Source organism: Pongo abelii, chromosome 16 (genome assembly GCF_028885655.2).
Source record: "Pongo abelii isolate AG06213 chromosome 16, NHGRI_mPonAbe1-v2.0_pri, whole genome shotgun sequence".
NCBI lineage: Eukaryota > Metazoa > Chordata > Mammalia > Primates > Hominidae > Pongo > Pongo abelii.
In genome coordinates, this window is record NC_072001.2 from 47,222,799 (window position 1) to 47,250,740 (window position 27,942).

Genomic DNA, 27,942 nt, shown 5'->3' on the forward strand with positions numbered 1-27,942 from the left:
TTAACCCCACTTTAATTTCTTTATTGAACAAATATGTTCAAGTTTCTATTTTGGATCAGTTACTATGCTGCATGCATATCACATAGTGAATGGGTGAACAAGACAGATGTGGTATACATTGACTATGGAACTTACCCTTGAGCAGGGGCTATGAGGGGAAGACCTAACCTATTTTAGAGGTTTAGGGATGACATTCTTGAGAGTTTTAGTTGAGTCCTAAAAAAAAGATTAGGATTTAATGAGGCAAAGATTGAGTGAGAGGTTTGGGTAAGAGGCTCAGGAGAGATGAAAAGAGGGTTCCAAATGTAGAATGTTGCATATTTTATTTTATTGCATATTTTAAAGCACAGGCTATCAGCCGGGTATGGTACCGCATGCCTATAATCCCAGTTACTCAGGAGGTTGAGGCAGGAGAATTACTTGAATCCAGGAGGCAGAGGTTGCAGTGAGCCGAGATCATGCCAAGTGCACTCCATCCTGGGCTACAGAGGGAGACCCTGTCTCAAAAAAAAAACAAAAACTTAGGAGCCAAGGTCGTGGCACCACTGTACTCCAGGCTGGGCAACAGAGTGAGATCCTATCTCAAAAAAAAAAAAATGAGGGATTTTTTTTTTTTGTGGAATGAGGGAGCTAGAATCAGTGTGATAATATTTGATGTTGCACTATAAGACTGAATTCAGTTTGTGAAAAGATTTGTGAGTAATGTTAAGGGCAATAGGAAGCCATTGATTGACTTTCTTTTTTACATTTAATTTTTTTTTTTTTGAGATGGAGTCTTACTCTGTTGCCCAGGCTAGAGTGCAGTGGCACGATCTCGACTCACTGCAACCTCTGTCTCATGGGTTCAAGCGATTCTCCTGCCTCAGCCTCCCAAATAGCTAGGACTACAGGTGCATGCCACCACACCCAGCTAATTTTTGTATTTTTAGTAAAGACAGTTTTGCCATGTTGACAAGGCTGGTCTTGAACTCCTGGCCTCAAGTGATCTGTTCACCTCGGCCTCCCAAAGTGCTGGGGTTGTAGGCATGAGCCACCACGCCTGGTGGTTCTAATTTTTTTCTTGTCTTCCAATGATATATTGTGAATTTTCTTTCTTTCCTATTTATTTTGAGATGGGGTCTCACTCTGTCGCCCAGGCTGTAGTGCAGTGTCACCATCTCAGCTCACTGCAACCTCCACCTCCCAGGCTCAATCGAGCTTCCTGCCTCAGCCTCCCAGGTAGCTGGGACTACAGGTGCACAGTACCACACCCAGCTAATTTTTATTTTTTTTGTAGAGATAGGGTTTCATCGTGTTGCCCAGGCTGGTCTTGAACTCCTGGACTTAAGTGATCTGCCGGCCTTGGCCTCCCAAAGTGTTGGGATTACAAGCATGAGCCACCATACCCAGCCTGTGAATTTCTTGACTATAAAAATATAGTCTAGGCCGGGCGCAGTGGCTTACTCCTGTAATCCCAGCGCTTTAGGAAGCTGAGGCAGGCGTATCACGAGGTCCAGAGATCAACACTATCCTGGCCAACATGGTGAAACCCCGTCTCCACTAAAAATACAAAAATTAGCCGGGCGTAGTGGTGGGCTCCTGTAGTCCCAGCTACTTGGGAGGCTGAGGCAGGAGAATCAATTGAACCTGGGAGGCGGAGGTTGCAGTGAGTGGAGATCGCACCACTGCACTCTAGCCTGGGCGACAGAGCAATACTCCATCTCAATAAATAAATAAATAGTCTAAATCTAGTATAAATCTAACACTTAATATTTCATACTATTCCCTATGTCTGAACTCAGTAAATATTTGATGATTGATTTAGCAATTTGTATTGGTTCTTGAACCAACGGTTGCATAAATATGTACTAGGGCTACCACAGATATTATCCACATATCTGATTGCACTACCTTTTCTGGAAGACATAACTAAAATATTCAGATGTAAAACTACCGCTTGTCAACTCATCTTTCTAGTATACATAGAATATATCTTTTATTTGAAACATGTTATAGTAGATCTAGAATAATATTTTATTCATTTAGAAGCTCAAAAATATTTTTCTGATTCAATTTAGTGTTTAAGTGAAGAGAACAAAACCTTGGGATTAGCTTCACGGGGATATAATGAAAAAAAGTTTGAGTTATAAGCATAGCTTGGATTTTTGTTTGTTTTTTTTTTTTGGTGACAGGGTCTCATTCTGTCACCCATGCTAAACTGCAGTGGCATGATCATGGCTTACTGCAGCCTTGACCTTCTGGACTCAAGCAATCCTCCTGCCTCAGCATCTGGAGCAGCTAGGACAACAAGCTTGTGCCATCACACCTGGCTAATTTTTTTTTTTTTTTTTTGAGACAGAGTCTCGCCCTGTCACCCAGGCTGGAGTGCAGTGCTGTGATCTCAGCTCAATGCAACTTCCACCTCCCAGGTTCAAGCAATTCTCGTGCCTTAGCCTCCTGAGTAGCTGGGATTACAGACATGCGCCACCACGCCTGGCTAATTTTTGTATTTCGGTAGAGACAGGGTTTTGTTGGCCAAGTAGGTCTCAAACTCCTGACCTTAAGTGATCCGCCTGCCTCGGCCTTCCAAAGTGCTAGGATTATAGGTGTGAGCCACCATGCCTGGCCACACCTGGCTAATTTTAAAATTCTGTAGAGATGTGGTCTTGCTATGTTCCCCAGGGCTGGTCTTGAACTCCTGGCCTCAAGTAATCCTCACACCTCAACCTCCCAAAGTCCTGGGATTACAGGTATAAACCACCATGCCTGACCTATTCAAGTTTTATCGTGAGATTGCAGCAATTCAGTTACGTCTTCAGGCTCCACTTCTTTTTTTTTTTTTTTTTTTTTTGAGACAGAGTTTCACTCTTGTGTCTAGGCTGGAATGCAATGGCATGATCTCGGCTCACTGCAACCTCCGCCTCACAGGTTCAAGCGATTCTCTTGTCTCGGCCTCCCGAGTAGCTGGGATTACAGGTGCCCGCCACCACACCTGGCTAATTTTTGTATTTTTAATAGAGACAGGGTTTCACCAGGTTGGCCAGGCTGGTCTCGAACTCCTAACCTCAAGTGATCTGCCCTCCTCAGACTCCCAAAGTGCTGGGACTACAGGCATAAGCCATCGCTCCCAGTCCTCCAGGCTCTACTTATATTTCTAGTTCTCTCTCTTTCTCTCTTACTCTGTCACTTAGGCTGAAGGCAGTGGTGCAGTCACAGCTCACTGTAGCCTCAACCTCCTGGGGTCAAGCAATTCTCCCACCTCAGCCTCCTGAGTAGCTGGGCCACAGACCCGAGCCATCACTCCTGGCTAATTTTTAAAAAATGGTTTGTAGACCAGGGTCTTGCTATGTTGCCCAGGCTGGTTTCAAACTCCCATACTCAAGTGATCCTCCTGCCCTGGCCTCCCAAAGTACTGGGATTACAGGCATAAGCCACCATGCCTAGCCTAATTCTAGGTCTCTTGCTATTTGTACCACATCTGCAGTTACTTCCTCCACTGAAGTCTTGAATCCCCTCAAAATCATTCATGAGAGTTGGAATCAACTTATTCCAAACTCATGTTCTTGTTAATATTTTAGCCTTCTATGAATCACAAATGTTCTTTTTTTTGAGACACAGTCTCTGTCGCCCAGGCTGGAGTACAGTGGCACAATTCATGGCTCACTGCAGCCTTGACCTCCCTGGACTCAAGTGATCTTCCTACCTCAGCCTCCTGAGTAGCTGGGACTACAGGCACATGCCACCATACCTGGCTAATTTTGTATTTTTTATAGAGATGGAGTTTTGCCATGTTATCCAGGCTGGTCTCAAAAATCCTAGGCCCAAGAAATTCGCCTTCCTTGGCCTCCCAAAGTGATGGAATTAATGGCCACTGTGCCCAGCCACAAATTATTATTATTATTATTTTTTGAGACAGAGTCTTGATCTGTCACTTAGGCTGGAGTGCAGTGGTACGATCTTGGCTCACTACAACCTCCACCCCCTGAGCTCAAGTGATCCTCCCATCTCAGCCTCCGAGTAGCTGGGACCACAGGTATGGGCCTCTACGCCTGGCTAATTTTTCTATTTTTAGTAGAGACAAGGTCTCCCCATGTTGCTCAGGCCGGTCTTGAACTCCTGAGCCCAAGCGTCCACCCGCCTCTGTCTCTCAAAGTGCTGAGATTACGGACGTGAGCCACTGCACCCAGCCTCTACAAATGTTCTTAATGGCATCTAGATTGGTGAATTCTTTCCAGAAGACTTTCAAATTATTTTGCCCAGATCCATCAGAGGAATTACATCATGGCAGGTATAGCCTTATAAAAGGTATTTCTTAAATAATAAGATTTCAAAGTAGAAATTACTCCTTGCTCCATGGGCTGCTGTTAGCAGACATGAAAAGATTAATGTCCTTGTAAATCTTCATCAGAGATCTTGGGTGACCAGGGACATTGTCAGTGAGCAGTAGTATTTTGAAAGGAATCTTTTTTTAAGTAGTATATCTCAACAGTGAACTGAAAATATTCAGTAAACCATGCTGTAAACAGATGTGCTATCATCCAGGCTTTGTTGTTCCATTTATAGAGCGCAGATAAAACAGATTTAGCACAATTCTTAAAGGCTAGGATTTTAGGAATGGTAAGTGAGCATTGGCTTCCACTTAAAGTTACCAGCTGTCCCTAACAGGAGAATCAGCCCGTCCTCTGAAGCTTTGAAACCAGATATTGACGTCTCTGCAGCTATGAAAGTTCTAGATGGCATCTTCTTCCAATAGAAGGCTGTTTCATTTACATGGAAAATGTGTTGTTTAGTGTAGCCACCTTCAGTGATCTTAGCTAGATTTTCTGGATAACTTGCTACAGCTTTTTCATCAGCACTTGCCACTTCCCCTTGCACCTTTATGTTATGGAGATTGCTTTTTTTTTAAACTTCATGAACCAACCTCTGCTGGCTTCCGACTTTTCTTGTACAGCTTCTTTACCCTTCACCCTTCATAGAATTGAAGAGAGTTAAGTCCTTGCTCTGGATTAGGCTTTGGTTTAAGGGAATATTATGGTTAGTTTGACCTATCTGGACCATGGAAACTTTCTCCATATCAGCAACAGTAAGGCTGTTTTGCTTTCTCGTTATTCATGTGTTCACTAAAGTAACACTTTGAATTTCCTTAAAGAATTTTTCCTTTGCATTCACAATTTGGCTGTTTGGCACAAGAGGCCTAGCTTTTGGCCGGTCTGTGTTCTTGACGTGCCCTCTTCACTAAGCTTAATTATGTTTAGCTTTTGATTTAAAGTGAGAGACATACAACTCTTTTACTTGAACACTTAGAGGTCATTGTAGTATCATTTTGTCTCAGGAAATAGGGAAGCCTGAGGAGAGGGAGAGAGATGGGGGAATGGTGGTTCCATGGTAACTCCCATTACCCTCTCCCCAACCCTTGGCAACCTCTATTCTACTTTCTGTTTCTATAAATTTGTTTATTCTATTTACACACACAACATTTATTGATTAAACTCACTGTCCTCTTTGAGTGCAGTTCGTGGTGCCCCCAAACAATTATAATAATATTGAAGGTCACAGATCACAGATCACCATGACAGATGTAATAAAGAAAATTTTGAAATATTTTGAGAATTATCAAAATGTGACATAGGGACATGAAGTGAGCACATGTCATTGGAAAAATTGTGCCAATACATTTGCTTGATGCAGGGTTATAAGAAATGCATAAAGCAAGGTACAATAAGACAAGGTATGCCTGTATCCAAGTTATACTGCTTATCATCAGGGACTTGTCTCATGAGCTGGAAACTAACATGATACTAATTCTCTTTTTTTTTTTGAGACAGAGTCTGGCTCTGTGGCCCAGGCTGAAGTGCAGTGGTGCGATCTCCGCTCACTGTAAGCGCTGCCTCCCAGGTTCACGCCATTCTCCTGCCTCACCCTCCCGAGTAGCTGGGACTATAGGAGCCTACCACCACGCCCGGCTAATTTTTTGTATTTTTAGTAGAGACGGGGTTTCACAGTGTTAGCCAGGATGGTCTCTATCTCCTGACCTCGTGATCTGCCCACCTTGGCCTCCCAAAGTGCTGGGATTACAGGCATCAGCCACCGCGCCCAGCCCACATGATACTAATTCTCAACAGGCAGAATGAAATAAAACCATTTATTGATACAGTGCTTTATGATTTTTTCAAAGTTTATTATATGCATAAGTCATTTATTTGGGAAAGTTGAATACCATGTGGTATGTGATAGGGATAGAAAGATAGTAAGATTCCCGTTCTTTGAAGAAGTGAGGGAGGCACACATAGAAAAATAATCCATAATGCATGATTAAATGCTATAGTAAAGCTACTTACAAAGGGTTTTGAGAATACAGAGGAATAACTGATTAACTTCCTCTGGAAGTCAAGATCGAAATAATTCACTGAAAAGGTGATCTTTAGTAATTTAACAAAATGAGCAAGGGATAAGGACAGGAGGAACATAAATGAGGCCAGGAAAACTGGAAAGTGTGTTGTACCTTCACACAAGGTCAAGCAGTAGAATAGGAGAGTGTAATGTAAGGTACATGGTATTGAGAAGTAGGGGAAATTATGTCTGAGTTAAAGCTATTTGGGACCAGAATGATGATGATTATTGTTATTACTATTTTATTGTGGTAAAACATCTGTAACAAAATTTACTATTTTTACCATTTTAAGTGTATAATTTAGTGGCATTAAGTACATTCACGATGTTGCGTAACCATGATTACTACCATCTATTTCTAGAACTTTTTCACTATCCCAAACCAAGCAAAACCTCTACCTATTAAGCAGTAATTCCCATTGCCCTTCCCTCCAGCCTGTGGTAACCTCTATTGTAGTTTCTGTGTCTATGAATTTGTCTATTCTAGATACCTCATATAGGTGGATTATACAATATTTGTCCTTTTGTATCTGGCTTATTTCACCTGGCATAATGTTTTCAAGATTTGTTTATGTCGTAGCATGTATCAGAACTTCATTCCTCTTTATGGCTGAATAGTATTTTATTGTATTGTTTATACCATGTTTTGTTTTTCATTCATCTGTTGATGAACACTTGAGTTGTTCCCCTCTTTCAGTTATTGTGAGTAATGCCTCTATAAACGGTGGTGTACAAGTTATCTATTTGAGTCCCTGGTTTCACTTCTTTTATGTCTAGCAGTGGAAATGCTGGGCCATATTCTACATTTAACTTTTTTTTAGAGACAAGGTCTCTCTCTGTCACCTAGGCTGGGTACAGTGGCATGACTGTGGCTCACTGCAGCTTCGACCCACCTCAAGCGATTCTCCCACCTCAGCCTCCTGAATAGCCGGGACTGCAGGTGTGTGCACCAAAACCACAGGCAACAAAACTAAAAATTGACAAATGGGATTACATCAAATTGAAAAGCTCCTGTACAGCAAAAGAAAACTATCAACAGAGTCTAAAGGTACCTACAGAGTAGGAGAAGATATTTGGAAATCGTATATTTGATAAGGGGTTAATATCTAAAATATATAAGGAACTTATACAATGTAAAAACAATGAACAACCTGTTTTAAAAATGGGCAAAGGACTGGAATAGACATTTCTTGAAAGAAGACATACAAGTGGTCAACAGGTACAGTCATATGGAAAAATGTTCAACATTATTAATCATCAGGGAAATGCAAATCAAAACTACAGTGAGATACTATCTCACACCTGCTAGAATGGTTATTGTCAGAAAGGTGAAAGATAACAAATGTTGGTGAGGATGTGGAGAAAGGGGAACCCTTGTACGTTGTCGGTGGGAATGTAAATAGCCACTATGGAAAACAGTATGTAGGTTCCTCAGAAGTTAAAAATAGTACTATATTATGATCTGGCAATCCCACTTCTGGGCATATGTTTAAAGGAAGGCTACCAGGGACTAGGGGAAGGGGAAAATGGGATGTTGGTCAAGGGGTAGCTGAATATATATATTCAGATAGCCAGGTGTGGTGATGCATGCCTATAATCCCAGCTACCTGAGAGATTGAGGTAGGATCCCAGGAGTTAGGATCAAATTCCTTTGATCCCAGGAATTTGAGACTGCAGTGAGCTATGATTGTGCCTCTGTACTCCAGCCTGGATGACAGTACAAGACCCTGTCTCAATCAATCAATCAATCAGTCAATTAAAAAATACATACGGCCAGGCACAGTGGCTCACGCCTGTAATCCCAGCCCTTTGGGAGGCCGAGGCGGGCGGATCACGAGGTCAGGAATTCGAGACCAGCCAGACCAATATGGTGAAACCCTGTATCTACTAAAAATACAAAAATTAGCTGGGCGTGGTGGCACACACCTGTAATCCCACTTACTCGGGAGGCTGAGGCAGGAGAATTGCTTGAACCCGGAAAGCAGAGGTTGCAGTGAGCCGAGATTGTGCCACTTCACTCCAGCCTGGGGGACAGAGTGAGACTTTGTTTCAAACAACAACAACAACAACAAAATGAACAAACAAAAAACAAACATACATACATACCTGGAAAAGTTCTTAAAAGAACATCTGACTAAAGAATATGGATATAAACTTTCCGTACCAAATCCTGCAAGGTAGTTTTGTAATTATACATGTTCTACTTATAAATCTTATAGATTATGCCACTGCCTTGATGCCACATGTGGTATTTCTTACCTTAACTGAAAAAGAGAAAACTATTTTAGAGTTTAATGGGGAAAGTTTCTTAACAGATTTTACTTCCTTAAATGGTTCCCCTCCCTAAGAGGAAAAACATTTTTCCCCAAACATGTTGGGGAAATGCTTCCAATTAGAGAGGCATTCCAGGCACCATAACTTTAATATGAATTAACAGCATAGTGTCTATATTTTTCAAATGAAATTCAGGACATGATGTCCGAAAAAGATTGCTTTTCTTTTTTTTTTTATTATTGTGTAAGTATGTATGTGGTAAAAAACACATACCTTCAAAGGAGTGGGGAGAGACAGTCCTTCGAAGGGCCTGGGATGAGAACTAGAAATATTTGCCAACGTTAATGAACTATCAAAAGTCTTGATTATTAATTCATTCAAACATAAACCTAACATAGGATTGCTTTTTTTTGTGTGTGTGTGATGGATTCTTTCCCTGTCACCCAGGCTGGAGTACAATGGCGCGATCTTGGCTCACTGCAACCTCTGCCTCCCGGGTTCAAGCGATTCTCTTGCCTCCGCCTCCCAAGTAGCTGGGATTACAGGTGCCCACTACCACGCCTGGCTAATTTTTGTACTTTTAGTATAGATGGGGTTTCACCATGTTGGCCAGACTGGTTTCGAACTCCTGACCTCAGGTGATCCACCTGCCTTGGTCTCCCAAAGTGCTGGGATTACAAGTGTGAGCCACTGTGCCAAGTCATTAACATAGGATTTCAAATCCTTGAAATTTAAAGTTTGTGAACTTCAAACTTGCATGTTCTTGGGAGAACGTAACAAGAAAGAGGTTAAAACTGCTGAATAAACTATAATTGTTCTCCAACTTTATCTGGACCTTTAATCTATTACCTCTTCCTTTCTAGCAGCCCTGTGTATTCTTTACTTTCCTCCCTATCCAGCTAAGATTTTGTTTCAATTTAGTTTCTTGCCATTACCCTCTCTTTTACATGCCGATTTCAAGCACAGCTGCAGAAAATCATATAACCAGATTTGCAGGAATTTATCATCAGCAAACTCAACTGAGTTTTCAATAACACGTTACATATTATATTTCTCCAGGCAACACACCCTTTCCAACAACTTTCAGATCTCTGCCCTCCTTAGGCCCATTTAAAATTTTTCTCCTTTCTCAAGCTTAGTAGGTGATCTTGTCTCCTGCTTGACCAAGAATTGGACTGATAAAACTTTAACTACCAAATCTGTAGGAATACTTACATCTGTACCCATCTGTCTTTCCTCTTTGTTAAAATAAAAGAAGGTTCATCCATTCTCCAGGGCCAGCCTCTCTACCTCTTCTCTGTATCCAATGTCTTCCATCTTTTCAAAGACTTTGTAGAATTAGTAATCCAGTCCTCCTCTTATATTCAGCCTCTCAAGTCTATATGTGCTCCTCAGCATTTAAAAAATAGTTGTCTGGCCTGGCGCGGTGGCTCATGCCTATAATCTCAGCACTTTGGGAGGCCAAAGCAGGCAGATCACTTGAGGTCAGGAGTTCAAGACCAGCCTGGCCAACCTGGTGAAACCCCGTCTCTACTAAAAAATACAAAAATGGCCGGGTGCGGTGACTCATGCCTGTAATCTCAGCACTTTGGGAGGCCGAGGCGGGTGGATCACGAGGTCAGGAAATAGAGACCATCTTGGCTAACATGGTGAAACCCCATCTCTACTAAAATACAAAAAATTAGCTGGGCGTGGTGGCGCGCTCCTGTAATCCCAGCTACTTGGGAGGCTGAGACAGGAGAATCATTTGAACACAGGAGGTGGAGGTTGCGGTGAGCTGAGATCATGCCATCACACTCTAGCCTGGGCGACGGAGCAAGACTCCATCTCAAAAAAAAAAAAAATACAAAAATTAGCCTGGTGTGGTGGTAGGCACCTGTAATCCCAGCTACTTGGGAAGCTGAGACAGGAGAATTGCTTGAACCCAGTAGGTGGAGGCTGCAGTGAGCCAAAATTGTGCCACTCACTGCACTCCAGCCTGGGCTACAGAGTGAAACTCCATATCAAAAATAAAAAATGTTTGTCTTACTTCCCCTTTCCAGGAAAATTTCTTGAAAAGACATTTTATCTCTGCATTTTCTGCTTTCATCTGCATTTTCTCTTCCTACTCCTGATAATTTCAGCATCTTTTCCCCAGCATTCTATGTTCTTGGCTTCTTATCTCTCAGTTTACTTCTTAGTCTCCTTTGCTGACTTCACCTGTATTCATTATTAAATGTTATAGTTCATAGTTTTCTGTCTGAAATCTTCTCATTCTACTCTCTTACTAAGTCATCATACTCACTTATAAAACTTGTTACACTTTATGTGCTAATGACTCCAAATCTGTATCCTTTATCCAGACTTCTCTCTTGTTTCTTATATATTGCTGTATCTTTAGGCCTTACGCAGTGTCTTTCACTTAGCAGGTGTTCAATCAATGTTTCTTTGTGACTAGCTGACTGACTAAATAAGTAAACTTTATAGTAATTCTTTGTGATTCTTCTTAACAAACCAAGATCAAATCCTTTGTATCCCTAGGTCTAGCACATAGCGGGTACTCACTAAGTGCTTTATAAATGACTGATTGAATAAATAATGAATAAGCACCACAATAAAATAAAATTTCTTAATAAGATGAATGAGTGAATGAAAAAAAACTTTGTGCTGTTCATTATAGCCAATCAAGACCAAAGACCTTGTTTATTCTCTTTGAAAATGTAAGTGGGGGCCCAGAGCAGTGGCTCACGCCTGTAATCCCAACACTTTGGGAGGCCGAGGTGGGCAGATCACAAGGTCAGGAGATTGAGACCATCTTGGCTAACACGGTGAAACCCCGTCTCTACTAAAAATACAAAAAATTAGCCGGCTGTTGTGGCGGGTACCTGTAGTCCCAGCTACTCAGGAGGCTGAGGCAGGAGAATGGCATGAACCCAGGAGGCGGAGCTTGCAGTGAGCCGAGATCGTGCCACTGCACTCCAGCCTGGACAACAGAGCGAAACTCCATCTCAAAAAAAAAAAAAAGAAAATGTAACTGGGTAGGCCAGGTGCAGTGGCTCACACCTGTAATCCCAGCACTTTGGGAGGCCAAGGCAGGTAGATCACCTGAGGTCGGGAGTTCGAGACCATCCTGGCCAACATAGTGAAACCCCATCTCTACTAAAAATACAAAAATTAGCCAGGCCTGGTGGTGTGTGCCTGTAATCCCACCTACTCAGGAGGCTGAGGTGGGAGAATTGCTTGAACCTGGTAGGTGGAGGTTGCAGTGAGCCAAGATCGTGCCACTGCATTCCACTCTGGGCAGTAAGAGCGAAACTCCATCTCAAAAAAAAAAAAAAATGTAACTGATAACTGGATATAAATTATGCTAAAACCTGGTTTAAGAAGACAGTAATTCATTAACAGATAAGTGAAAGTTGCAGATGTGGTTGGAATGTTGACTGCATACTCTGTGTGATCTATGAGTAGTGAGAATAAAAAATGTTAATCACCTACCAGGTCTAGTATATATACAGTAGTCACAGACACAGACTCTGGACTGGGTCTATTTGAGAAAGTATTCAAAACCTGCTGTAGGTATATGACTGAGGACACAGTTTCCTCATTTGCGAAATGGGGAAAAATAACTATGCCTACTTTCATAGGGAGGTTATGAGGATTAAATTAGATAATGCTTATAAAGCACTTAGCCTAGGACCTGGCACAAAAATAATCATTTAGTACCCACTTATTATTAATGCTATTCCATTTTGATCCAGCTGGTATAGGTGTTAACCATACTATAGATGAATAATTGCCAAACCTGGCTGCTTATCAGAATCACTTAAGATTTTTAAAATAAAAATTCCTGGGCCTTCCCCAGACGACTGAATCAGATTGGAAGTAGAATATGTCTTTTTTAAAGCTCCCCAGGTGATTCTGAGCATCAGCCAGGTTTGGCAGTTATGTTACAGAGATAGACTTGTCTCTAGAAATCATCTGAGTATGAGATATAATCAAGAAAAATATTTCTGGTGTGGAGAAAAAGGAGTCAAGAATGAAATCTGTAGTAAGCCAATTGTATATAACCTTTGGAATAAATGGTCATAGTTGTGCTGATTGCCCAAGAACAGACTGTAATGAAAGGAAAGCAGGCACAGCTGAGCCATTTTCAAGGTCCCCAAATGGAAAGAGAAGCAGAGCAACTGAGCTGTTAAGAGCTGCCAAAATTAGTTTAGAGAAGCCACGTAGGATGGGGAAACATGAAAAGAACTTCAGAAGAGAGCTGGTAGAAAAATAAAAATGAAGTTTTTGATATTGCAGGAAGAAAGATTAAGGGAAAATAAATGAAGTAGCTGGGGATGAACAAGAAGTACTATAGGGAAGTATCAGGAAAAAAGAATTCTTGCTGAGGAAAACAAATAAAGAACATAAATAAAGAACATAAAACTCAGGAGAGAGGTCTCAGGAAGGACAGTAAACACATTTTAAGAGATTCACAGGGAAAAGGCCAAACAGAGCAAGGATAATTGGCCTATAATAGATGGACTCAAAATCCCAAAGAAACAAGTATTACAAAAAGAGAGGGATAAGGTAAAGCCTAAAGGCAATGACGGTGATAACAAGGGGAAATAAATGAAGGCGCTCAAAAGAAACCTTGAAGAATAATTAAAATTGTGCAAATATGGATAAAGTATAACTTAAGGTAGGAGAGTGTGTAGTACAAAGAGTATGGGACATAAAAGTCTAGGGGATCATTGAGCAAACATTTATTCAGTGTTTATGGGTATCAGGAAGTTTATGTGTTGTTACCTGTCTGGAATATATTTAGAAAAAAAGTGAAAATATTCTGGAAGCATGATTAATTCAACAGAGAATATGTGTGGCAAAATGAAGATAACCTCTTTTTCTAATCATGTAATAGTAAGAACTCAAATTAATTTCTCAACAGCGGGGACGTTTTGGCAGTCATTTAGAAGATAAACAAATTCCTAATGACCACAAGGAAATTAAAACTGTGAGGAGAGAGCTGGGTGTGGTAGCCTGAGCATGTTGTCACAGCTACTGAGTTTGAGTCCAGCCTGGGCAACACAGTGAGACTCCATCTTTAAAAAAATGAAAAAACAGTGAACTATGATAAAAAAATGAAAAAACAGTGAACTATGAAAAGGAATAGTTAGAAGGGAAGTTAAGCTTTCTTTTGAAGGTGAGGGGATGGTGGTGGAGATAGTAAATGAAGGCTCTCAGAGGAAGCGTTAAAGCCAAAGGAGTTAAAGAGCTGGCCGGGCGCGGTGGCTCACGCCTGTAAGTAATCCCAGCGCTTTGGGAGGCCAAGGCAGGCAAATCACGAGGTCAGGAGTTCCAGACCAGCCTGGCCAACAGGGTGAAACCCCATCTCTACTAAAAATACAAAAAATTAGCTGGGCGTAGTGGCAGGCGCCTGTAATCCCAGCTACCCGGCAGGCTGAGGCAGGAGAATGGCATGAACCCGGGAGGCGGAGGTTGCAGTGAGCCGAGATTGTGCCACTGCACTCCAGGCTGGGCAACAGAGTGAGACTCTGTCTCAAAAAAACAAAAAAGAGCTAAAAGACCAGACTGGGCAACATGGCAAAACCCTGTCTCTACCAAAAATACAAAAATTTAGCCAGGAGTGGTCATCTGTGCCTGTGGTCCCAGCTACTCAGGTGGCTAAGGTGGGAGGATCACACGGGCTTGGAGGCAGAGGTTACAATGAACTGAGATTGTGCTACTACACTCCACCCTGGATGACAGAGGGACCCAGGTTGAATATATATATTTAACTATAGATTGAATTTCCCCACCTCCATTAAAAGTTTTTTTCAATGTATAGGAATATGAAAGAGACAGTTCAGGGAAGCTGAAGCCACTCACAGCCTAATATTTAAGAAGAGCATACCTCTAGCAATTTCAGAAGCAGATTTAAAATGGAGTACAGAGAACCTGGCATAGCATCATAAAAATTGATTTAAAAAAGTGAGACCCCCCCCCTTCTCTACAAAAGACAAAAAAAATTATCTGGGCGTGGTAGCACATGCCTGTGGTCCCAGCTACTTGGGAGGCTGAGGTGGGAGGATCTTTTGGGCCTGAGAGCTCAAGATTGCAGTGAGCTGTGGTCATGCCACTGCACTCTAGCCTGGGCAATAGGGTTTTTTAAAATAAAAAACCAAAGTGTTTAAAATGAATACCAAGGATGATGATGTTCTTGGAAGGGCAACAAGTACAAAAAAAGATATAGGTTCTGCAAATGAAGGAATTGGGAAGCAAAGTAAAATACAGGCTAACTGGAAGTTATTACTGAGCAGTTCTGAGTGAGCAAACTGATCAAATACTGTAGTTGTTGGTGTCAGGTTTTTTTTGCTTCCCCTGTAGCTTCCCCTCAGTGATCTCATTCCTATGACCTGGATTACCATTTGAATGTGAATGGCTCTCTGGTCGTCACCCGAGCTCCAGATGTCCAACTGCCTACTGAAGATCTCTTCTTGGATATGTCACAGATGCCTCAAAATCAATAGGTCAAAATCTCAAAAAATCATTTCCCCGATTCTCTCCCTGACCCCAAGTCTGTTCCTCTTCCTGTGTTTCCCCATTACAGAAAATTATATTCTTACTCATCTAGTCACCCCGATTAGAAATCTAAGCATCATACTTGATGTTTCTCCTTTTACCCCTGTATCTAATCAATTCCACAAGACTATTCTTCCCCTTTAATATCTCACATGTATTTACCTCTCTTTTCTGATTCTATTAGTTTAGACCAGAAATTGAAAAGACTTTTTCTGTAAAAGTCCAGACAGTAAATACTTTAGGCTTTGCAGGCCCTATAGTCTCTGCTACAACCACTGTAGCTCAAAAGCAGCCATATACAATATGTAAACAAATTAGTGTGGCTGTTTTCCCATAAAACTTTATTTGTAGACACTGAAGTTTAAGTTTCATATAATTCATGTATCATAAAATATTTTGATTTTTTTCCTCCAGCTATTTAAAAAAGAAAAAGTAACAGTCATCCTTAGCTTCCTTCCCTACAAAAACAGGCTCACAGGCCATAGTTTGCCCACCCCTGACTTAGACCAACATTCTCACCTATAATATGGCAGTCGTACTTGGCCTCCCTCCTTCTCATCTTGCCCGCTCTGGCCTACTCTTCATGTTGCAGCCAGATTGACTTTTTAAAATTGCAAATTGGGACTGGGTGCGCGTGGCTCATGCCCATAATCCCAGCACTTTGGGAGGCCGAGGCGGGTGGATCGCCTGAAGTCAGGAGTTTGAGACCAGCCTGATCAATATGGTGAAATCCTGTCTCTACTAAAAATACAAAAATTAGCTGTGTGTGGTGGTGTGTGCCTGTAGTCCAAGCTACTTGGGAGGCTAAGGCAGGAGAACCACTTGAACCTGGGACGTGGAGGTTGCAGTGAGCCAAGACTGGGCCACTGCACTCCAGCCTGGGCAACAGACCGACACTCTGTCTCAAAAAAAAAAAAAAAATTGGAAGTTGGATTTTACTACCTTGTTAAAAGAACTTTAAAGATTGACCATAGCTTACAGGATGAATCCATATTTCTTGGAAGACCCTTCATAATTGTGAACCTTACTTACCTTTCTAGCCATGTTTCTTACCAGTTCTCCCTAATTCTCTGTTGCAGCTACTGAGAATTGTTTATAGTTCCTAGAATGTTGTTTTTCTTATCTAAGTTTTAACATGTGCCTTGAATGCCTTTCCTCCTTATCTTCTCCCTACTTATACCTGGTTCCTGCAGGACTCATATCAGTCATCATCATCATCTCCAGAAGCCTTCTCTCACTCCATGAAGGCTGTATTAAATCCTTCTATTAAGTTAGCGCATCATGTCTGTAGAACCGAATGATAGCATTTATTTTACGGTATTATGATAGCCTATTTACTTGACTCCCCTCCTAAATAATAAGCTCTTTGAGTACATAGTGTTTGTCTATTGTTTTATCCTCAGTTTCCATTTTTCTTTTTTGGAGATGGGGTCTTGCTCCGTTGCCCAGACTGAAGTGCAGTGGCTTGATTATGGCTCATTGCACTCCTGACTTCTGGGCTCAAGTGATCTTCCCACCTCAGCCTCCCGAGTAGCTGGGACCATAGGCATATGCCACCACACTTGACTAATCTGTTTATTTATTTATTTTTTAGTAGAGATGAGATCTCACTGTGTTTCCAGGCTGGTCTTGAATTCCTGAGTTTAAATGATCCTCCTGCCTCAGCCTCCAAAATGCTGGGATTATAGGCATGAGCCACCACGCCTGGCCTTCCAGCTTCCTGTATGATACCCCATAGTAATGTGTGAGTGGGGTTTTTGTTTGTTTGTTTGTTTGTTTTGTTTTGTTTTCATTTTTGTTTTTGAGACACGGTCTCGCTCTGTCACCTAGGGTAGGAGTGCAGTGGTGCAGTCACAGCTCACTGCAACCTCAACCTTTAGGGCTCAATCAGTCATCCCACCTCAGCCTCTCAAGTATCTGGGCCTTTAGGCATGCACCACTGTGCCTGGCTAAGTTTTTGTATTTTTTGTAGAGAGGGGATTTTGCCATGTTGCCCAGAGTAGTCTCAAACTCCTGGGCTCAAGTGATCCTCTTGCCTTAGCCTCCCAAAGTGTTGGGATTACAGGCGTGAGCCACTGCACCTGGCCATTTTTTGTTTGTTTGTTTTACATTTTAAAAATTGACATATAATTCATGTACCATAAAACTTATCCTGTTCAAGTGTACAATTTAGTGCGTTTTACTATATCTAAAATGTTGAGCAACCATCACCATGATCTAATTCCAAAACATTTTCATCACCCCCAAAAGAAACCTTGTGCTCAACAAAAAGTCACTCCTTATTCCTTCCTGCCCCCAGCCCCTGGCAGCCACTAATCTACTTTCTTTCTTTATGGCTTTACCTATTCTGTACATTTCATATCAATGCAATCAGATAATATTTGAACTTTTGTGACTGTCTTTTTTCATTTAGCATATATAATGTTTTCCAAGCTCATCCATATTTTATCATGTACTAGTACTTTATTCCTTTTTTATTACTGAATATCAACATTATATTTCATTATTTATTTATTTATTTATTTTTTGAAATAGGGTCTTGCTCTGTCTCCCAGGCTGGAGTACACTGGTGCAATCCTAGCTCACTGCAGCCTCAAACTCCTGTGCTCAATGATCCTCCTACCTCAGTCACCTAAGTAGCTAGGACTACAGACATGTTCCACCATGCCTGGCTAATTTCATTTTTTATTTTCTTTAGTTTTTGTAGGTCTCACTATGTTGGCCAGGCTGGTCTTGAACTGTTGGCCTCAAGTGATCCTCTTGCTTTGGCCCTCCAAACTACTGGGATTCTAGACATAAACCACTGTGTCCGGCCTTGCTGTATATTTTAAACTTCATTCTTCAAAGCACCCAGGACTCTGGGGAGAAAAAAAGAGGGACCCCCTAGACTCCTTCTCTTTCTTCACCTAGAACATTTATATTTTCATCTATTTATGGACAAACTTTTATTTTAAATTTGAAAGTCATGGGCTCTCAGATTGAAGAATACACTCTACCTGGGACTGAAAGATACTCCATGGTCTTTTTACTCCATTTTCCTTTCCAACTCTTCTTTTCATGTGCTGCAGTCAAACAGTATGTTGATGGAGTCTTGAGGTATATCTCATGCTTTCTTGCCACTGTATCTTTTCTTATACCATCTCCTCCATCTGAAATGCCCCTTTCCCATCTGTTTAAATTTTTACCTAACTTTCAATGCCTAATTCAGATATAATCACTTCCATGAAGTTTTCCCAGATCTCTGGATTCTTGTAGTAATTATACTGCTTTAGATGGTGCCTTGTCTAATTCCTTGAGACTACTCTCATGATTTCTTAGTTGTTTTATACTTTCCCATCCAGTGGCTTGACATGGGATGGTGGGGAAATGGGGGTTGGGGGTGACTATAACAGATTGCATGGGCCAGGCATTGTGGCTCACTCCTGTAATCCCAGCACTTTGGGAGACCAAGGCAAGAGGATCACTTAAGCCCAGGAGTTCAAGACCAGCCTGGGCAACATAGCAAGACCTCATCTCTACTAAAAATAAAAAAATTAACCTGGCATGGTGGCAAATGCCTGTAGTCTCAGCTACTCAGGAGGCTGAGATGGGAGGATTGCTTGAGCCCTGCAGATGGAGACTGCAGTGAGCTGTTTTGCCACTGCACTCCAGCCTGGTCTGCAGAGTGAGACCATGTCTCCAAAAAAAAAAAAAAGTGGGGGGGGGATAGCATGAGGGAGATCTTTGTGATGATAAAAGTATTCTGCATCTTGATTGTGATGGTGGTTATACAAATCTGCACATATTTTAAAATGACATAGAGCTATACATTCATATTGTACCAATGTCAGTTTCCTGGTTTTGATGTTGTACTGTAGTTATATAAGATGTACCCATTGTGGGAAATTATGTGAATTGTGTGAAGGTTACCTGGGACCTCTCTTTGCTATCTTTGCAATTTCCTGTGAATCTGTAATTAATTTTAAAATAAAAAGTTTAGGTTGGCCATGGTGGTTCATGCATATAATCCCAGACTTTGGGAGGCTAGCAGGAGAATCACTTGAGTCCAAGAGTTCAAGACCAGCCTAGGCAATATAGCAAGACCCTGTCTCTGCAAAAAAATATATTTTTAAAAATTAACTGGGTGTTATGATACATACCTGTAGTCTCAGCTGTTTGAGAGCCTGAGATAGGAGGATAGACTTGGGCCCTGGAGGTCAAAGCTGCAGTGAACCGTGATTGCATCACTGTACTCCAGCCTGGTTGACAAAGCAAGACTCTGAAAAAAAAAAGTTTAAAAATATATTCTTCAGGCCAGATGTGGTGGCTCACGCCTGTAATCCCAGCACTTTGGGAGGCAGAGGCCGGCAGACCACTTGAAGTCAGGAGTACGAGACCAGCCTGGCCAACATCGTAAAACCCCATCTCTACTAAAAATACAAAGATTAGCTGGGTGTGGTGGTGCGCACCTGCAGTCCCAGCTACTTGGGGGCTGAGGCAGGAGAATATCTTGAACCTGGGAGGCGGAGGTTGCAGTGAGCTGAGATCACACCACTGCACCACAGCCTGGGCGACAGAGTGAGACTCAGTATAAAAAAAAAAATCATTTTTCCATGGTGCTACTTCTGATTAATGTGAATCTGCCTGTGCCTTCCAAAGTAAAGTTACTTTGGGGTAGACAAGAGATGTATTTTTAGTGATATTTTAGTTACATTTTGCAATTAGAACAAACTTGTCTAAAGCAGTAACTGAGACAGAGTGGTTGGTTCCCTGTCTACGACGTCCTGGCTTATCCAAGGTCTTATTTTAATTTTTAAGTTGACTGGTAAGCCTTTGAGTCATGTTTTGGTATACTTTTAAGTTCTTAGTATTCTTATGTACTGGCTCCTAGAAGACAGTGACCATAGCTCTGAGTTTTAGAAAAAAATCATTATGTGATGTTCAGTTCAAACTTTAAAACTTTTAAAGTTGTTACATTGTTTATCGATTGAAATGAATTTTCTTGTGCAAATTTAGAGTAAGCATTACAAGATCAGAATTTAGTGCTGATTTTTTTTGGAAAGAGGTAGAATATAAATAAATAACCAGAGTTTTTCATTTGCATTTATGATCAAGTTCTAAGTGAATATGAACCAAAAAAATGAGCAAAACTACATATTTTTTAGTGAAATGAAAACTTAATTTTTTTTCAGGTTAAACTACAGAACAACATATCGTATCAGATGGCAGACATACATCATTTAAAGGGTAAGAACCTTAATTACAGATTAAAGATAAACAAAGGTCTCTAAATGCCTAAAATTGTGAAGAATTAAGAAATAGTAAATTAGCCAAATGAAATACAGTTTTCTGAACAAACTCCTCTGATGGTAAAACATATATCCTTTTGCCTTAAGATATAATAAATTATTTAATGATGCTTTATATATGATAAATCCAAGTTAAAATTTGAGATCTGTGTCTTAACCTTGTGCTATAGACAGAGTTATGCAATGAAATGTTCTTAAGAGAATACTCAAAAAAAAATTGAGCTGTAGCTTCAGAAGCCACCAAATTTCTAGGGAAAAGGTGAGAAAGGTTCCCTCTGTACTGTGTCCAATCTGCTAAATTAATTCATTCAGGTCTAGGGATGCTTTGGATAGAGCCTCCAAGCTTAATGTTTTAGATACCCTGGGAACAGAAAGAAACCTGGAAGATAGATCAATATATAATAAATAAATAATAATAAATATAAAAATATACACAGATATTTTTACTTGGATGAAGTGATAAAGAGGTACTACAGCTTTTATGGAGAAAAAAAAAAGCCCTACAATCTGTTTATGTTACTTCACGCCATCGCTGTTGGCCTTTGAAGTTTGGGATCTGAGGAACAATCCTCATCTCCCTCACACCCTTTGGTTATAATACTGTATTTTAAAATTTTGCATGCATTGTCTCTAGGTTTATGTACGTGGGTAGTACATGCTATCTAGCTTCATAAATATCCTTTATTCTATTATCCTTTTGAGCCTCTTTAGATATACTTAGATAATCTATTTTTATTGTCCTCTCGAAGTAGCCAACCTTAGCTGGCTTTGTAATGTAGTAAAATTTTTCTCCTTACCTAGCACAATCAATAGGAAGTGTTTTTGTGTGTTGTAACCCTAAAATAAGTTGTTGATTTCCTATTATCCATGATTTAGAACAGCTTTGATTTTCTGTTAGAAATGCTTTCTGGGTTGTCACATGGGTTTTTGTTGCATCTGTGTTCATGTTGTCCTCTTTTTGGCTCACCAAAATATATTAGGATGACACAGAAGTTGCCACAGTGTCAGTGCTGCTTCCAACTTGCAATTTTTACAAATGCTTTCACTTGTCATCAAAGTATACTTCTTATTAAATGTTAAGAAATACTATTAGGGCTTATTAAAGCAGTAACTTAATGCTTATTAACTGTTTATTAAATAGATCAGTTGAATAAGAAGTCCTGTGGCTTCTGTTAGTATATGTCAACAACAATGACAACCTATGTTACTGAGTAAAAATCTTTATTGTACCATATGTGTTGGAGTAGATCTTGAGATATTTTGAAATTGTGTATGATACTCTTCAGCAGAGAAAAAGGTCTTGATTTGTATGTGTAGCTATAAAACTTTTGGTTTCGAAGCTTGGACTCTTAAATTTGCATTTAAAAATTCAAAATTGAATTTCAATAATGTGATTTTTGCAACTTGGAATGATTTCTACTGAACAAATTTCTTGAAAACTTGCCTTTTATAGGCAAGTTTTCTTTGAAATTAATATCTGCTATAGTAGAATTAATAGACACTAAGACACTTGAGATGGTTTATATTTTCTTGGAAATAAAAGAAATGAAAGTTGGTTTTTCTAATCCTTGAGATAATAAATTGACATTCTACTATCAGATTTATTTTGATTAGCTTACCTTGTTTTTATGTCTGTTACTGAAAGAAAGTTCGAAGTCAAAGTTTTCTAGAAGTAATTTTCTTTTTTTTTTTTTTAAAGCTGGCCCTAGGCAACCCATTTCTTACCTATCCCTAATCTTTTGAAGTTAAACTAAGGGAGTACAGCCATGTCTTTCTATAACATAACTTGTGTTGCTTTCAAAGATAGAGCATCCTGTACAATCAACCTGACTCGTGTTAACTTAAAGAGTTCTGCTACGGTGACCTGGAGCAGCCACGCTAGACAGAATATCTCTGGGTTCATATAAAGAAAACACATGCCAATCAGTCAAAAGTAAAATTGTTTTTTTTTTAACCTTTATTTTAAGTTCAGGGGTACATGTGCAGGATGTGCAGGTTTGTTACATAGGTAAACGTGTGTCATGGGGCTTCATTATACAGATTATTTCATCTCCCAGGTATTAAGCCTAGTATCCATCAGTTATTTTTCCTGATCCTCTTTCTCCTTTGTTTTGCTTTCTGGTCTGCTTACTTTTCCCCTTGCAAATCTCTGTTTTGACCCACTGGAAATCACCAATTACCTCCCTGCTTTATGATCTTTCTCTGTATTCAAACAGGAAATAATCATATTTTACATGGGCTAAAACTCATATTAATGTTTTATTTTTCTTTATCAATTGTATTTTAAATCTTTTATCTGCAATTACAAAGGAAAATTTTATTTCCTGATAGATGAATTTCCAATACCATCAATGGGAAGCTTTGTGGGGGGGGCGGAGAAGCCATCCAAGAATCTTAAAATCATACTAAGCCTCAAGTTCATTCTGAAACTATTTCAGGTATTTTACAGCATAGCCTGAATCAGAAGGGACTGTAATCTTTTTGTTCCCTTTTTCCTGAGGAGAATGAGTCCTAAAGATCACCAATTGAAGTCTCTTTCTGGTAGTTGTTAAGTTTTGTTTGTTTGTTTTTTAGTTACAGTTTTTAAATTTAGCTTTCAGTTCTAGAAACTATCCTGCCTGAGCACAGGTTTACTGAACTGGCTAGTTCAATCCCTTAGCCACAAGGCTTTTTGCTACTGCTTCCTACTGTGATCTCATTGTCTCTATAGAATCAGCATTCATAGCTGGGGCCAGGGTTTCTGGTACCTCTGGCCTGCTGTATCTTAGGAGATGGAGACAGGGATCAGGCAACAAGCTGAAAGGGTTTTTTATGGCTACCTGGCCACCACAGATCCATCACTTTTATTTGAAATGGGGGGTAAATCAACCATGTTTACATATTGGAGAATTAATATAAAAAGAGAAATTTGGCCAGGCACGGTGGCTCACGCTTGTAATCCCAGCACTTTGGGAGGCTGAGGCAGGCAGATCACGAGGTCAGGAGTTCGAGACCAGCCTAGCCAACACAGTGAAACCCTGTCTCTACTAAAAATACAAAAATTAGCTGGGTGTGGTGGCGGGTGCCTGTAATCCCAGCTACTCAGGAGGCTGAGGCAGGAGAGTCGCTTGAACTCGGGAGGCAGAGGTTGCAATGAGCCGAGATCACGCCACTGCACTCCATCCTGGGCAACAGAGCTAGACTCTGCCTCAAAAAAAAAAAAAAAAAAAAGAGAGAAATTTAAAATGTGGCTTGAATATGCAAAGATAATGATTAACTACAAATATTTTATATGAATCATTGATTTTTTCATACTTGATTATTATACAATAGTTATGCATATTGTTAAACATTATGTGTCTCAGCAGATGTTTATGTGACTTAAATTTTTATTCTTCGTTATTGCCACAATTATAATTCCACAATAAAATTTAGAAAGTATAGAAAAAAAGTATATGTTCAAAATCCTACCGTCAAACACATTCACTGATAGCACTTTGATATATTTGTATTCTAGTCTTTTTTTTTTTTTTGCATGGATGCAATTATATGTTTACATCTGCTGTTTAAAAACATCTGCTTTTTATTTTTTTTTTTATTTATAGTTTTATTTTTTTTGAGACAGTCTTCCTTTATCGCCCAAGCTGGAGTGCAGTGGCATGATCTTGGTTCACTGTAACCTCCGCCACTCGGGTTCAAGTGATTCTCCTGCCTCAGCTTCCTGAGTAGCTGGGATTACAGGCATGCACCACCACACCTGGCTAATTTTTGTATTTTTAGTAGAGACAGGATTTCTGCTTGTTGGCGAGGCTGGTCTCGAACCCCTGGCCTCATGTGATCCACCCTTCTCGGCCCCCCAAAGTGCTGGTATTACAGGCATGAGCCACCGTGCCCAGCCAACATCTGCTTTTTTTTTGTCTCGCTCTGTCACTCAGGCTGGAGTGCACAGTGGTGTAATCTCAGCTCACTGTAAGCTCCACCTTCTGAGTTCAAGTGATTCTCCTGCCTCAGCCTCCCAAGTAGCTGGAATTACAGGCTCAGACCACCATGCTTAGTTAATTTTTGTGTTTTTAGTAGAGACATGGTTTTACCATGTTGGCCAGGCTGGTCTTGAACTCCTGACGTCAGGCGATCCACCCGCCTCGGCCTCCCAAAGTGGTGGGATTACAGGCATGAGCCACCACGCCCAGCCCCAACATCTGCTTTTTAAAAACAGCTGGGCATGGTGGCTCACATCTGTAATCCCAGCACTTTGGGAGATTGAGGCAGAAGAATCGCTTGAGCTCAGGAGTTTGAGACCAGCCTGGGCAAAATAGTGAGACCTCATCTCTATAAATACACGTATATATCTATATCTCCCTTTCTACTCAGGAAAGTGGCTGTATATATGTCTCCCAAGTATTTTTGGAGTGCTTTTAGAGTAATAAGACTAATTCTATAACCTTTCTGTAAAAAATAGATGTTATAGTATTGGTACATTATGGCTAGATGTTATATTTTAATCTTAATAGCTGTTGCTTATACAGTATAGGCCCCTGTTTTCATTTCTAAAAATTATCTTAATACTACTTTTGCTTAACTGCTAAGGCTGTTAGCTGTTTTTAAAATCACCTGTCTGTGAAATTAACATTTGCTCTTTTCCGCCTGCATTTCTTTTGTCTGTAGGCTTAGATCATGAGGGAATGAAATCTAGAACATGTGTGGCTGGTGATTATGGATTAAACATTTACAAACAAGTGTTTGGCCAGGTTATAATTTACTATCCAGTTTGGAATTTCACGTGATTCATTTCCACTAAAAAAATTCAGTCCTAGTTCAGACATTATGAGCTTTGAAAATGGAATTTTGGGATATGTAGAGCTACCATCCATAGCCGAACTAAAAATGTATCTAAAGTGATTGGCACATAAGTTGGTAGTCGAATGTGATTTAAAATGAGAAAGAAAACTTAAAATTTGTACCCATAGTACTTTTTTCCTACTTTAATAAAGCAGATAGGTTTGAAGAGATAGGTAGTTTTTTGTATTGTCTCCACAGCTTAGCATGTGTCTATACAAAGTGTAATGATGTGTAATTTAAAGAATATTTTGGGTTGGTGTGAAAGCCACTAAAGCTATATTTTTTTAAAAATAAATGTTATCGGTCATGCGTGGTGGCTCATGCCTTTAATCCCAGCACTTTGGGAGGCTGTGGTGGCTGGATTGCTTGAGCCCACAAGTTCGAGACCAGCCTGGGCAACATGGCTAACCTGTCTCTACTAAAAATACAAAAATTAGCCAGATGTGGTGTTGCACACCTGTAGTCTCAGCTGTCTGGGAGGCTGAGATGAGAGGATCACTTGAGCTCAGGAGGTGCAGGTTGCAGTGAGCCAAGATTGCACCACTGCACTCTAACCTGAGCGACAGAGCAAGACCCTATCTCAAATAAATAAATGATTAAATTTTATTGACCATGAATGTGTTACAAAAGGCTATTAAATGTGGTGTTTGTTACATAATTTAATTTCCTGGGAGTATTACTAAAGAAATTGAGAATTATGTATAATTAAAAAAACAACCTATAGCTTCTGAATAGGAAGCATTACAATGAGTGAACTTGATTCCTTTGGTTCTTACCTTGGGTGGATAGAGCAACTTGCCGAGCTTCGTCAGGAGTTTCTTCGACAAGAAGACCAGCTTCAGGACTATAGGAAGAACAATACTTACCTTGTGAAGAGGTTAGAATATGAAAGGTAAGATGTTACGTGCAACATATGTTTATCAATCTAAAATATTTGTCCCACTTTTGGACTCAGTTCATCTCTTTCTCTCTGACTTTTGTTTTCCTTTTTTTTTCTTCTTTCATTTTGTTAAGCCTTTTAAATTCCTTTTCTATTATCTTTCTTTAGCTCTTTGAAATCCAGACTCTTTTATTTTGATAAATTAAACAGCATGAAGTATCTCTTAGAGGGCATGTTGAGTTTGTGTATGTTGTAGAATTCATTGTGAGACAGAAAATCTTAGTTTTATTAGATGTGGCAAAGATGGAAAGAAGATTTGTGATTCTTTTTGACGGGCATCCAGAAGATGAAACCAGCACTGGGAGATGTTCCCAGAAGAGCTGAGGGACTGAGCAGGGGCTGCTCTTCCTGCTCTGCATGTCAGCCCTCTTGCTGATACCTCTACACTTGGTGATGAGGTTGGGGAACCTCTTACAGGCCTTTCTAGCAATCACACCTTAAAACTTTTATTGTATTTGTAATCAATTTTGTGGTAAAAGATGTTTTTTAGATTTGTACACCAAAAGTTAGAAAGATTTGCCATATTTTAAAGCATTTTGTGTCCATTTCTGACTTCTTACTTTTGTAGGTTATCATTATACATTTACTTAAATATATGTATTTTAACGTAACAGTATTCAGTATTTTTCTGCATGTCTATAGGATTAAAGATTTAACATATATAGAGGTAATATATTATTCTAGCATATTAATGTACCAAAACTTCTTTAGTTTCTTCCAATTGTGGGACCACGGTAGGAGTTTTCCTTTTCTCACTTTAAGACTATCACAGGCTAGGTTATGGTGGTTCACACCTATAATCCTAACACTTTGGGAGGCTGAGACTGGAGAATCATCTGAGCCCAGGAGTTAAAAGACCAGCCTAGGCAACATAGTGAGGCCTCTGTCTCTACAAAAAATTTTTAAAAATTAGCTGGGCATGAGGGCGTATGCCTGTAGTCCTAGCTGCTTGGGAGGCTGAGGTGGGAGGATCACTTGAGTCCAGGAGATTGAGGCTGCAGTGAGCCATGATGATGCCACTGCACTGTAGTCTGGGCAACAGGGTGAGAACTTGTCTTTTTTTTTTTTTTTTTTGAGATGGAGTCTCTCACGTCTCTCACTCTGTCTCTCAGGCTGGAATGCAGTGGCGCAGTCTCAGCTCACTGCAAGCTCTGCCTCCCGGGTTCACACCATTCTCCTACCTCAGCCTCCCGAGTAGCTGGGACCACAGGCGCCTGCCACCACGCCTGCCTAATTTTTTGTATTTTTGGTAGAGACGGGGTTTCATCGTATTAGCCAGGATGGTCTCAATCTCCTGACCTCGTGATCCGCCCACTTCGGCCTCCCAAAGTGCTGGGATTACAGGCGTGAAGAACTTGTTTCTTTAAAAAAAAAAAAAAAAAAAAAAAAGCTGGGTGCGGTGGCTCATGCCTGTAATCCCAGCACTTTGGGAGGCTGAGGCGGGTGGATCACCTGAGGTCGGGAGTTCGAGACCAGCCTGACCAACATGGAGAAACCCCATTTCTACTAAAAATAGAAAAAATTAGCTGGGCGTGATGGCGCATGCCTGTAATCCCAGCTACTTGGGAGGCTGAGCAGGAGAACTGCTTGAACCTGGGAGACAGAGGTTGTAGTGAGCCAAGATCGCGCCATTGCACTCCAGCCTGGGCGACAAGAGCAAAACTCCATCTCAAAAAAAAAAAAAAAAAAAGACTATCACAGCTATAAAAA

The 27,942-nt window shown here is 40.5% G+C and overlaps 1 protein-coding gene across 1 annotated transcript in view; it reads left to right on the top strand.

The window, feature by feature from the left end:
- The window catches only part of GOLM2 (golgi membrane protein 2), a gene marked incomplete at its 5' end in the record, with an annotated part of 117,949 nt that overhangs the window by 12,569 nt on the left and 77,438 nt on the right, over positions 1 to 27,942 (top strand). Inside the window, 2 exon segments of the mRNA NM_001133187.1 lie at positions 20,358 to 20,412; positions 26,082 to 26,184. Coding sequence (NP_001126659.1) covers positions 20,358 to 20,412; positions 26,082 to 26,184 — 158 coding nt within the window.